The 13,104-nt window shown below is 40.1% G+C and overlaps 1 protein-coding gene and 1 pseudogene across 1 annotated transcript in view; both read right to left on the bottom strand.

Annotated features, from left to right (window-relative positions):
- TPH2 (tryptophan hydroxylase 2) overlaps positions 1-6,864 on the bottom strand; it is an 89,557-nt gene extending 82,693 nt beyond the window's left edge. The window contains exons 1-4 of the mRNA XM_007448770.1: positions 6,616-6,864; positions 4,137-4,289; positions 1,384-1,567; positions 1,173-1,273 (exon numbers count right to left, since the gene is read on the bottom strand). Of these exons, the coding sequence (XP_007448832.1) occupies positions 1,173-1,273; positions 1,384-1,567; positions 4,137-4,289; positions 6,616-6,720 (543 nt within the window). The 5' untranslated portion in view covers positions 6,721-6,864. The remainder of the gene's footprint in view (positions 1-1,172; positions 1,274-1,383; positions 1,568-4,136; positions 4,290-6,615) is intronic.
- Positions 6,865-10,524: 3,660 nt separating this feature from the next.
- On the bottom strand, positions 10,525-13,070 carry LOC103091434 (RING finger protein 114 pseudogene; annotated as a pseudogene).
- Positions 13,071-13,104: the final 34 nt, after the last annotated feature.

Genomic DNA, 13,104 nt, shown 5'->3' on the forward strand with positions numbered 1-13,104 from the left:
TTTTTTTGGCCATTTGTTTGAACGGTATGCTATGAATTGGTTTGAATTTGTATTTTTGCCAAAAGACTGGTTTGACCGAGAAATTCCCTCTTGCTGAAGTTGTCAGTTTCCTTTAAAGCAATGGTTCTCCAACAGGAAGTGTGGGCTTGTTCAAACCAGCTCCCAGGTGATACTGATATGGTTGGTCCCAGGACCACACTTAGAGAACCACTGCCTACAGTCTCACTATCAGATTTCCAGATATCCTCCATTTAAATAAAATGAATATTTGAAAACCATTACCCTCAGACCACAAAGTCTCCTATAAGCATGACCAATCTGCTTGGGTTTCGCCCTTTAATATGCTCATTTTTAGAGAAGGGGCACGGGTTAAAGAACTATAGAACACAGAAGGAGAGGCAGGCTGGGGGTGGGGGGGGGGGGGGGGGGAAAGTTGCTTGTAACAAATGAGTATATTGATTGCTTCTCCCAGAGTGTTAACTGTACTTCACTCCCACCATAAAGAGGCTCCGGGCCTCTTGTATTAAATAAAAACTGATGTAAAGGGGGAGAGAGGGAATGATGGGAAATGCTTACTACATATCAGATTTCTTTAAAGGTGGTCATTTTTACTGGAGTAGAGGAGAGATGGCGATAAATCGATTCAGGGTAGATGGGGAAAGAGAGGCATCTTCCATTATGGTCTTATTCTATCACCCTCTGCCTTTCCACTGAGACTGAAGTCCACCACGTTACTCTACCCATTACTACCTCCAATCAAGGAAAACAGCAAGGAGAATTTTACTCTCTTACTGAGCCCCTTAATGCCTACAGTCCTTCCCAGTTTCCCAACGAGGTGATCAATTTCAGTTCATTGTTTTTCCAAGGGTCACCATCTTCAAGTATATTTCAGGCTGTCTAATTCTTCGGAAATATTCTCCAAGGTTTATACCCTCCTCCTCTCTCCAACCCTTTTAAAAATAAATGCTAGGTGGAAATGCCATCCTTCTAACCTGCTTCCAGCCAACGCCTATGTACAGGGAAACTATCATTTTAAAGTCTGCTCTCAGTTATGGGGAATAAATAATAAATTGCTCTATAATACAGCATTACAGCACAGAAGATGGCACACTGCCCGGCAGACGGGCAGAGCTGGAAGAGCACATGTGGAATGGATTTTACTGCACACTTACTGGGTGATCGGCATCCAGCTCAGAACCATACATGAGAACTCTGTGAGAACATTTGTCTAACTCAGAGATCTTCCGGGGAAACCAGGGCACATCCTCTAGCTCTGCTGGAAACACAGTGCAGGTTGAAAATATTAGCTCACAGATTGTATTTTCCCCTTTGCAACATTTGTCAGATTTGCAAAATCACCCGACAAGCAAAAACTGGCCTTGCCTTCTTCCTCTGTCCAAACGTTCTCTGGCGGATTCAGCGTCACAATCGTGGTTTGAAATTTCAGTGACTGAATGAGCTCGTTGAATTCCGTTTTGCCACCCTCACAGTCCACAAAGATTTCAACTTCCGAACTTCTTTGCCGGGATTTCCTGGACTCAATATGAACCATGTTGACATGTTTTTCCTGTGGAAATATAAGCAACATCCCTTAATCACCTTCAGGGCACAATAAAACGGATGCCATGGGCTGCTCTTGTCCAACTCGTAAGCAAAAAGGTACCAAGTGCCCACAAAAGAGGAAAAGACAACCTTCTCACTGTTTGCTTGACTAAAACATGGAAATGTTCTCCAACCATTGTCTCTATTAATAAGAATAGTAACTGTGTGCAGGATTTCCTGTCTCATTTTTAACAAGGGGAGGACATTAAGATATATAAAGGGCCCTATAAAATGTGTGATAATTATGAACTTTATCATTTCCCAAATCAATCCACATCCCACTGGTGGTATGCATGATTGTTTGGGAGGAAATTAGTTTACTGTCATATCATCCCCAGATTTATTTATTTATTTTTATATATTTTCCAAAAAAACCTAAAACTCAAACTACTGATTTTCTGGTAGTATAACATCTCTTTTTGAAATAAAGCTTAAAATCTTCGAAAAAATAATTAATAGTATGAATAGCAGGCAAATGAGGCAGAAACTGGGAAGGTGATATGAAAATGACTGAAGTTTGGGAGACACAGGCCAAAGTGTGGCCCCATTGTAGGGGAACAAAAAAAAAGGAAGCAAGAAAAGTAGCTAAGAAAGGATCTCTCTGCAGGCAAAAAAAAGAAGAAAAGGAAGAAGAATCCCTAATGGAACCACTTAGTAACTGGTCTCTTTCAGCAACCTCCAGACTACCTTCATCCAAGGATGTGTTGCTGCAACTATCATGGCGGATTTCATGGGTAAAATCTCCTTACAGTAAGGTGTTCGTAGAAGGGCAGCAATTTAATACTTAGATCTCAGGTTTAAATTTTCCCAGTGATATAGTCTTCCTTTGTCCCGAGTTAACTGGAAACTAAGTTCTCCTCTCCACCCTAACCCACCCCCAAATAAGCAGATCCCTCCCCATCACTCCATGATACACTCTGATTATCAGCATAATTCCAAATACAATCCTGGATGACCTCAGAATTTTCAGCACAGCAGCAGACAGGCAGTTTCCAGTACCAGAATAAGATAAAATCTGATGGCATCCTTCTCTGTATAAAGAAACTAGTCTTTTGACCAGGACACTAAATGCGCTATTTCTGTTTTTAATAACTTGTGCAATATGCCATATTTTCTAAATCAGCAGGTAATAAAGGTAAGACTAACATTAGGTTCAAAGTTCAAGAGTCTTCTCACACACTGTGTCACTTTGGGCTCTTAATGTCCTTTGATTGAAGCAAAGTGGATATTTTTAGACAAGGAAACTGAGGTCCAGATGGGTTAAGTGATGTAACTAAGACCCCATGACTAGCTGATGGCCGAGTGAAAACTCATGGCTGCTCACTCCTTCTCCAGGGATTTTTTCCACTGCACCCAGCTGTCTAATTCAATTGCCCTGCCTTTGGGAACTGTATGGAGACAGTGCTGGATGATATAATTATGCATAAAATATTTCCCCAGATTTCCATTACCACTCTTTATGGTGCCTGATCCTTTCTTCAAGGTCAAAAGAGAACAAGGAAATATTTGCAAAAACAGGCTGCTAATTCCCCCTCTACGGTCATCAGAGAGGCATCACAATAATGCCTCATATCTGTACACTTTACAAAGCACTTCCACTCATATTATTTCATCACAACAACCCTGTTAGGTGGGAATTATTACTGCTATTTTACAAATGAACCAATTGAACCTAGGAAGCAGCTAGTGATTAGCCAAGCCAGGAGAACACAGGTCTGAATCCTCTGACTGCAATTCCAGCCCTCTTTCCCCCACTGCACCAGCAGCCCAAGGCACCATGCAGAGCTAGGCTCCCTATCCTACAGCTCTAATCACAGCCTGTGCCCCCAAACAAAATGCACTGGCAAAGGAGGTGCTTGCTGAAGGGTAGGGGAGCCATCAGGTGTGCCCTGGCAAAAAGGCAACAGTTTTCCTGGCCTTTTATAACCTCCCCCTCAACAGGGCTCTTTCTTGAGGTTACAAACCACCCACCTGGGCTTAGGAAAAGGCTACTACATTTCTACAAGATAAAAAGAGAGCTAGCCCTAGCTCATATATAAGGAGAATGACTCATCTTTACAAAAGACACATTAAGTTCTTGAAACAATGAGGCTTCGGGGAATATCGAGTACCTATACTGATATATCTCATTTTATGCAGTAACTGTGCTCTAGGACATGTGCACGATTCAAATATGAACAAATCAAATCAGGCTGCAGGCTCTTGATGTTTAAAGATACCCTCTTTGACCGCTTTTGTGTTTGCATTTCCAGGTGTGAGGCTCACACTTTTTAATTACCGACTTCCTCACCTGGCAACAGTCTGCAGAATTACTAATAGGCTGACGCTGAATTAATAAAACACGGTTTCCACGAATCTGCTTATTTCTTCGTTTGACAGACCAACTTGTCTTGTAAAGCCTCATGAAGCTTGGTTTCTTTGAAAATTGCAACACATTATCCAGAAATGGTTCAGTAATATTTCGTAACAGATGACAAGTTTGTAACCCAGCACACAGACGCTTTTAAAGTTAGATAATGATATTTTACATTCACCTGAAAGAGTTTCAGTGCTTTGACCAATCCACCAACTTCATTTTTCAAGGAGAATACAACTGCCATCTTGCTGCTCTCAGTAGCAGTGTCACTTCTGCTGCTTCCCTTGTTGCCTTTTTTATCATCATTTTTGCCAGCGTTAGTTTTATTTAGCTTCAAGAACGTAGAAACACACACACAAAAATATTAGTTAGGATTCCAGAGTTCTCTATAACTAGATTCTTTTTCAGACATTCCATTTATACGCTGGAAGTCCCAGCAATCACACAAGCTCGAGGAGAAGTTGCCAAGTCACTCATAGCTTTCATACAAGTCTAATTTACTCAGGGACACTATTTTCCAATGCTCAAAGATATCACCAGTGGTTGAAATTAAAGGGGAATCATACTTGCTTCACTTTAATAGCAACAAAAATCTGATCATCATAAAGTATAAAGTATCATGTATGAATAACTCCTGTCTTTCTTTCTAGGTTTATTTTACAGCATGAAATTTGATCTGTTAGCCTAGCTGAATCATATAGAAGCTATATTAATTACTAAACGTAACAAAATTAAGACTAAACATATAATTTTTGTTTCGATTAAATCTTAAAAACAAAATAATCGTTTTGTTCTGAAATATGTCAGGACAGGCACTAAAATTGATCACCTTACATTCTGTAATTAGATCCACACTGTCAATGTGAATCTATCTGCAGAAGTTCGCCACAAAGAGTGTATTCAATTAAGGCCATCTGTGTCAGCAGATGATATCTGAAAAGTGGCTATTAAAATTCAGCCACAAGAAAAAAGTAAAGAAAAGAAAGAACTAGCTCATCATCAGGAGCCAAGAGTAGAGTCTGAGAAACTGGAAAAGATTACCACTTTACTGGCCAGTCAAATACTATAATACATGACTAAGTAATGACTCTTAGTCTATTGGCTAAAGACAAAAATGGCAGATTCCAGAAACTCAGATCGCATTGCCAGAAATACACAATTAAAAAGCTGGAAACTTTTACTTAACAGACAAATCAAATTAGAGTGTACTTTTTCGTGTTCTTTATATGCAAATGAAGAACTGGGCAAACAGAACTTTCTCCCTGGCAGAGAGTAATATAATGCAGTCATTCCAATCTATTACTTCCTCATGAAAGTGAAAAATGTACATTTGATATGGAAGCCAGTGAATAGTGCTTTGCTATTTTCTTCCTCTGATTGCTCTACTGGCTTTATTTTCACACAGTTACTACTGCCTCACTAACTAGGTTTATATGTCATAGAAATAAATATTTTATAATTTATGACTTGAGGGAGAGAAGTTTATATAGGCATTGGCATTTGACAGTATGTTTAGTCATTAAAAGCTCAAATGTTGTAATACTCTCAACATCTGCCACAGATCTTATATATTTAAGTAGCATTTTTTATGTGAAAGTATTATTATACATTAACCATAACTCTGAGTTTTCCTTCTAGCAGTTCATTATGGCTTCAGAATTCCTCATTGTAATATCGCATTCAAATATACATGTTATTTAAATGTTAGAAAACCTATGTACGATTTTAGACTCATTTTTGCAAATTGATTTAAACAGTTCTCCAAAACTTGCCCTGATTACTTTTCAACATTTTTAGCAGTAACAATATACCAGTACAATACAACCCTCTGGCACATATTCGGAGCTACAATACTAAAACAGATTTTTCTATGATACAGACTAAATTGCAATTGGTTGATAAACTCTGGTAGACAGTAATGAAATATCATTTAACATTTTTAATAACTAGAAATCTGAATACATTTTTCTTTCACTATCATTTTTATTAAATCCTATGACTATTACCCCATATCAGGATCTAAAATAGTGCAAAATATTACTTTTTTATTCTGTTATTATTTAAACACAGAAACTGCCTTAAACATTGAAATAAGTGGTGTATTGCTTTCATTACTCCATCAGTTAAACTGAAAAATAATGGAGTAATAAGGAACACAGGAAAACTTTTGAGAGGAATCTGAGCTTTCTCTTATTCCAATAACCAGCACCTACAGACAAAAACAGAAAATATTACTTTGTGTTTAAAGACCAGGTTTTGTAGATGGAAGGGGGTACAGAAGACACAATAATCTTGCAGGAACCATAGAAATCTATTTAATTTCTTCTCCCTGTTCCAACTCATAATAAATGGCCTTTCAAAATTCTGCACACTTTTTTTTTGGTTTTGATGTAAGACATTGGTTTATACAACCTCTCATTCATAATGTTCGGGAACTTCTTTACTTTCAACTTATAAACTTTGAGGAAAGGAAGTTTAGCACGTAGCAATCAAGACACCCACTTTACTTTATGGAGAGAGAAGGAAGAGTGGAGGCAGGTTAGACAGATGATAGAGGAAAGAATTGAGGTGTTTACAGCAGGTGTCCAAATGGCAAGGATAACTATCACTACCCTAGAAAACACTCCTCTAGAGAGTGCCAGCTACTCAGTACTCACTGTTAAGCTGCCAAGCAGCTGATGCTCTTCGGGCACTGCTGAATCCAGAGAAAGCCCTCTCCTTGCCCAGTATTTACTAGAAAACATCATCATTGCCGGCTGCATGGATTCCGATGTAATTTTCTCTCTCTGCAGCAGGGGGGACTAGAGGGGCAGTAGCAGTGCTGGTGGAGATTGAGAGAAGAGGCGTGTGAGCAGTGGACCTCTCAGCGCACTGCCCAGAACCCTGGTGCTGAAGAAAAAGCAATGTGAATCTTCCCCTCCCCAGGCTCCTTTATATGAGTGACTGGGGACTGATGGAAGGCTGATTAGAAAGAAACTCATTTCTGGCTGCCGATGGCCACAGTCAGATTACAGACCTGAAGCCTGGGGTTATCTGTGTTTGTGGTGCTATTTGTTTCATAGGTCGAGTAGCAGTTTGGGCATGGGTGGTGGAGAACAATATCTAATGGTGTTATTTGTAAAAGAAAACATCTATCCCCTGACATTAGCTCTCATCTCTCAAACCTGCTACTGGCAAGTTAACCTCAGCCTTTAGGTAACTATGAATTCAAAATTTTCCAAGGAAAATAATTCAAGAAAGATCAGCAATGCAGAATCCCTAAGCCATTTTACTTTATGTTAATAAGCTTTTTCTGATCTGATGTGTTATGACTGTGTGTGTGCACTTGTGTGTGTGATGGCACTCATAAAATGCACTGCTTTCCAATCACGTGATGCCACTATGCAAGGATGTTCAGGCAACTGTATTGTAAAGGAAATGTGAGGCTGTGATTTAGCCACATATAGATATAGTTGAGACACTAACCCTGGAATCTTCCTAAGTGGGAAGGAAAAGGAAATGAAATGCCCATATAGTCATTCCTTTGATGACTTGAAACTAGAACAAGTCCAACAATTTGAAATGCACAGATCAGTTGATGTACTTACTATTCAAACTTTAGTAAGCCATAAAATAACCATGGAAAATATTACCAGCCTCCTGAAGGATGGAAGACTCTTGACCAAATGGACTTGTTTGACTGTAAAACTAAACAAAACCTAGTTACTCAGCCATAAAAAGAAACGAAATTGAGCTATTTGTAATGAGGTGGATAGACCTAGAGCCTGTCATAACAGAGTGAAGTAAGTCAGAAAGGGAAAGACAAATACCGTATGCTAACACATACATATGGAATTTAAGAAAAAAAATGTCATGAAGAACCTAGGGGTAACACAGGAATAAAGACACAGACCTACTAGAGAATGGACTTGAGGATATGGGGAGGGGGAAGGGTAAGCTGTGACAAAGTGAGAGAGTGGCATGGACATATATACACTACCAAACGTAAAATAGATAGCTAGTGGGAAGCAGCCGCATAGCACAGGGAGATCAGCTCGGTGCTTTGTGACCACCTGGAGGGGTGGGATAGGGAGGGTGGAAGGGAGGGAGACGCAAGAGGGAAGAGATATGGGAACATATGTATAACTGATTCACTTTGTTATAAAGCAGAAACTAACACACCATTGTAAAGCAATTATACTCTAATAAAGATTAAAAAACAAAAACAAAAACCGGGCTTCCCTGGTGGCGCAGTGGTTGAGAGTCCGCCTGCCAATGCAGGGGACACTGGTTGGGGACACGGGTTCGTGCCCCGGTCCGCGAAAATCCCACATGCCGCGGAGTGGCTAGGCCCATGAGCCATGGCTGCTGAGCCTGCGCGTCCGGAGCCTGTTGCTCCGCAACGGGAGAGGCCACAACAGTAAGAGGCCCCCGTACTGCAAAAAAAAAAAAACCAACCAACCTAGGACTGGCACTACTTGTCTACATAGAAAACAGGATGAAAAATTTTCAAAACAGGAATGGATGAGCAAAAATTAACTGGATTTTAATTGTTTCTGGAGTCTGGAGGAGACATAATTATTACTTGATCTAATTTTTGAAATATTAAATATTTGCCTTGAATTTCCTCTAAAAATCAGCTCTGATAACCTAATAGGAAAGTGAAGTTTAAATAGTTTGATTGGGACTTCCCTGGTGGTCCAGTGGTAAAGAATCCACCTTACAACAAAGGGGATGCAGGTTTGATCCCTGGTCAGGGAACTAAAATCCCACATGCCGCAGGGCAACTAAGCCCACATGCCACAACTACTGAGCCCACGCGCTCTGGAACCCGCACACCACAACTAGAGAAGAAGCACGCCACAACTAGAGAGAAGCCTGCACGCCTCAACAAAAAGCTCATGCCGCAACGAAACATCCCGCACGCCTCAATGAACATCTCGTGTGCCGCAACTAAGAAAACCCGATGCAGCCAAAAATAAATAAAATAAATAAATAAACATTAAATAAATACATTGATTGAAGTAATAATAGTTAATATTACTGAGTGCTTAGTATTTGCCAATTCCTATTCTAAACACTTTTTTAGATAAAAATGTGATTCATCATCACAACCACACTTAAAATGCAGTAACTATTGTTTCCATTTTATATAAGGAGAAACTGGGGCACAAAGAATTTAGGTAACTTGCCAAAGGTTTACACAATTAAAAAGTGGCTGAGGCAGGATTTAAGTTCAGGCAGTCTGACTCCAAAATCCACGCTCTCAACTATTACATTACACAGCTCCTTGAGTATTCCAAACAAGGTAACTCAAGAAAGTAGGTAACTTTCAAGAAAGTACTTTCAAGAAAGTAGGTAACAAGGTCCCTCAAGGTAGGCTCAAGAAACCATACATGGATTACTTCAGCTAGAGCAGGATTTGGGAAGCTGTGTAATTTTGGGAAGCTGTAAAGATTTGCTAAGCACTCACTCTGTTAACCACTGAAACTGAGTCCTAGGGATGCAAAGATAAATGAGATACAGTACCTACCCTCAAGCAAATCACAGACTAGCTGAAAGAAATATACGTGCAAATAAATAAGTGAAATAAAATACCTTGAATTCTCTGCAGAAGACATTAGAAGCACAGAGGACAGAGTGCTCAATGTTATTGATATTTCTAATAAGATGAGTTTCCAGAAAGTGATGTTTGTTATGTTCTGGCTTTTAAAAGGAAAAATTTTATAAATAAATTTCATAATTTATCCAAAAAAGGAAATAATATTCAGTAAGTCACCAACTCCTTGTTCTTATTTTGACATTCCTTTTTCTAGTCATAACTGCCACCACTCTAGTTGAAGCCTTTATCAATTTTCTTCCCTCTAACAGACTGTCCTGCCTAGACTACATCCTACTAAGGCATCATTTTCATTAGGCTATAGTCCCAATACAAAAATAATAAATGCTTCCTTTTTAAATATAAATTTTTTATCCTGGCATTCAAATTTCCAAATAATCAGTCCTTCAATCTGTCTTTCAAGTTTAATATTTGTCTTCCAAAAACTTACCTTCCCTTGGTGTTCCTTTTTCTACCTCTCTGAAAATTTTTTTCTTATTTCCTTTTTGTGTGTTTGTTTTTTCTTTTTCTTTTAAATTGCTTCTTAAATTTGGTGTTCCCCAGGGTTTTAATCTTGACTCTCTTCTCAAACAATATATTGTGAGTGAAGCTGTATCACAGATTCAGTTATTTGACAATACCTAAATCTCTATAACCAGCTTAGGTCTCATCAAGTATTAAATCCATATACTCAAATGCTTACTGGACAGCTTCACTTGGCCATTCACATGCAATATGTATAAGATCTAACTTCGAAGAGTCTTTTTTCCTTAAATTGCTATTATTTATGTGTGGTCTGGTTCAATGAATGACACAATAATTTAAACCAGTCCCCCAAGTCAGAAACTTGGGAGTTATTCTGGCACCTTTTTATCTGCTCCCACATCCAAGTAGACATGTTATCCTATGGATTTTACACCTTAACATCTCTTTTTCTTCTCACTGCATGCTTAACGCTATTGCCTTAATCCAGGTCATAATCTCCTGGCTATATTTCAACTCCTAAGTGGTTTATGCCTTCAGTCTTAAAGTCCTCCTCTGAGCTGCTACTTTTCTAAAATACCAGTATGGTTATGCTATTGCTTTGCACAAAGCCCTTCCAATTGATCTCTTTCCCCTAAAGGATGAGGTGATAACGTGAAAAGCCCACTGAATGCCATTCAAGGTTTATCAGGATTTGGATCCCACTTTCCTCTTCAGTCTTATCTTTCACTGGCACCCTTGCCCCAAACCCACACTCCATCATTGTTGAGCAACAACAGTTCTCTATATATTGTCTTATATTAATTCTACCTGGAATCACCTCCTTACTATCTCCCATTCCATTCCAGTTAACAAATACAAACTTATTTTTAAATATTCAGCTCAGGCAACACCTCCTAGAAGCCTCTTTCAACTCCCCTAAGGTACTGGGCTGGCCGAAAGTTTCATTCGGTTTTTTTCTATACGATGGCTGTAGTAGCACTTAGGTGTCTTTAACTTCATTCAAAACAATTTTGTCAGATTGTATGTGACAGCTGTCATATCAGCATGTATTTTAAAAAAGACATCAAAATTGGTGAATTTTTGTGTAGCCATTTTAATATTAAAGATGGAAGAAGAAAAGCAACATATTCGGCATATTATGCTTTATTACTTCAAGAAAGGTAAAAACACAACCAAAATGCAAAAAAAGATTTGTGCGGTGTATGGAGAAGGTGCTGTGACTGACTGAATGTGTCAAAAGTGCTTTGCGAAGTTTTGTGCTGGAGATTTCTCACTGGACGATGCTCCACGGTCAGGTAGACCAGCTGAAGTTGATAGTGATCAAATTGAGACATTAATTGAGAACAATCAACATTATACCATGCAGGAGATGGCCGGCAAAATACTCAAAATATCCAAATCAAGCATTGAAAATCATTTGCACCAGCTTGGGTATTTTAATCGCTTTGATGTTTGGGTTCCACATAAGTTAAGCAAAAAAAAAAAAAAAAAAAAAAAACCCTCCTTGACCATATTTCTGCATGTGATTCTCTACTTAAATGTAATGAGGGCTTCCCTGGTGGCACAGCTGTTAAGAATCCACCTGCCAATGCAGGGGACACGGGTTCAAGCCCTGGTCCGGGAAGAGCCCACATGCCGTGGAGCAACTAAGCCCGTGCGCCACAGCTACTGAGCTTGCGCTCTAGAGCCCACGAGCCACAACTACTGAGCCTGCGTGCCACAACTACTGAAGCCCATGTGCCTAGAGCCTGTGCTCTGCAACAAGAGAAGCTACTGCAATGAGAAGCCCGCGCACCACAACGAAGAGTAGCCCCCGCTCGCTGCAACTAGAGAAAGCCTGCACACAGCAACAAAGACCTAATGCAGCCAAAAATAAATAAAATAAAACTTAAAAGACCAAAACGAATAAATGTAATGAAAACATTCTGTTTTTAAAACAAATTGTGATGGGCGATGAAAAGTGGGTACTGTACAATAATATGGAATGGAAGAGATCGTGGGGCAAGCGAAATGAACCACCAGCAAACACACCAAAGGCCGGTCTTTCCAAAGAAGGTGATGTTGTGTATATGGTGGGATTGGAAGGGAGTCCTGTATTATGAGCTCTTTCCGGAGAACCAAACAATTAATTTCAACAAGTACTGCTCCCAGTTAGACCAACTGAAAGCAGTACTCGACGAAAAGCATCCAGAATTAGTCAACAGAAAACACATAATCTTCTGTCAGGATAACGCAAGACCGCATGTTTCTTTGATGACCAGGCAAAAACTGTTGCAGCTTGGCTGCGAAGTTCTGATTCATCCGCCATATTCACCAGACATTGCACTTTCGGATTTCCATTTATTTCGGTCTTTACAAAATTCTCTTAATGGAAAAAATTTCAATTCCCTGGAAGACTAAATGGCACCTGGAACAGTTCTTTGCTCAAAAAGATACAAAGTTTTGGGAAAACGGAATTATGAAGTTGCCTGAAAAAAACGGCAGAAGGTAGTGGAACAAAAGGGTCTCCCCAGGGCATCGAGGCACATATTGGACAAACCACAGATTTGGTGTCTGTGCTATGGGATAACTTGCAGTGTTCCACAAGTCCTTTTTGATCAAAATTCTTCTCGGGGCAGTAAGGACGAGGAGAGTATAACGGTTTGGGGCATTCCTTGGCTGAAGCGATGCATCCTTGGCGGTGGTCTTCACACATTCCATAATGTAATTCTGGTATTTGGAACATGTAGCCACGTGCGCCCAGATCTTGGATGGGAAGAAGTTTTTAGGGTACTCATGGCAAGAAGTCTCTGCGCTTGTGCTGTCAATCTGTCACTGCAGCTCCAGGGCTCCGAAGCCTGGTGCTAGAGTGCTGCGACACACTCCACACTTCTTTGGTTTCAGACATTCCTGCAGGCATGCAGAGCAAAGGACGTGTCCACGCGGCACCTGAACTGGCTTCTAGCCACACGGGACACTGGAAGTGGCCCAGGGGCTCGGCCTCCGCCACGGACCCGGGCCTGGCCAGCAACACACTACCCTATCTCAGTCCTGCGGCTGCGCCACCATTTTGCCGCCCGGGAGCGCAGGACAAAGGCGGGGG

This window comes from Lipotes vexillifer, unplaced genomic scaffold (genome assembly GCF_000442215.2).
Source record: "Lipotes vexillifer unplaced genomic scaffold, Lipotes_vexillifer_v1.1 scaffold329, whole genome shotgun sequence".
In the NCBI taxonomy this organism is placed as follows: domain Eukaryota; kingdom Metazoa; phylum Chordata; class Mammalia; order Artiodactyla; family Lipotidae; genus Lipotes; species Lipotes vexillifer.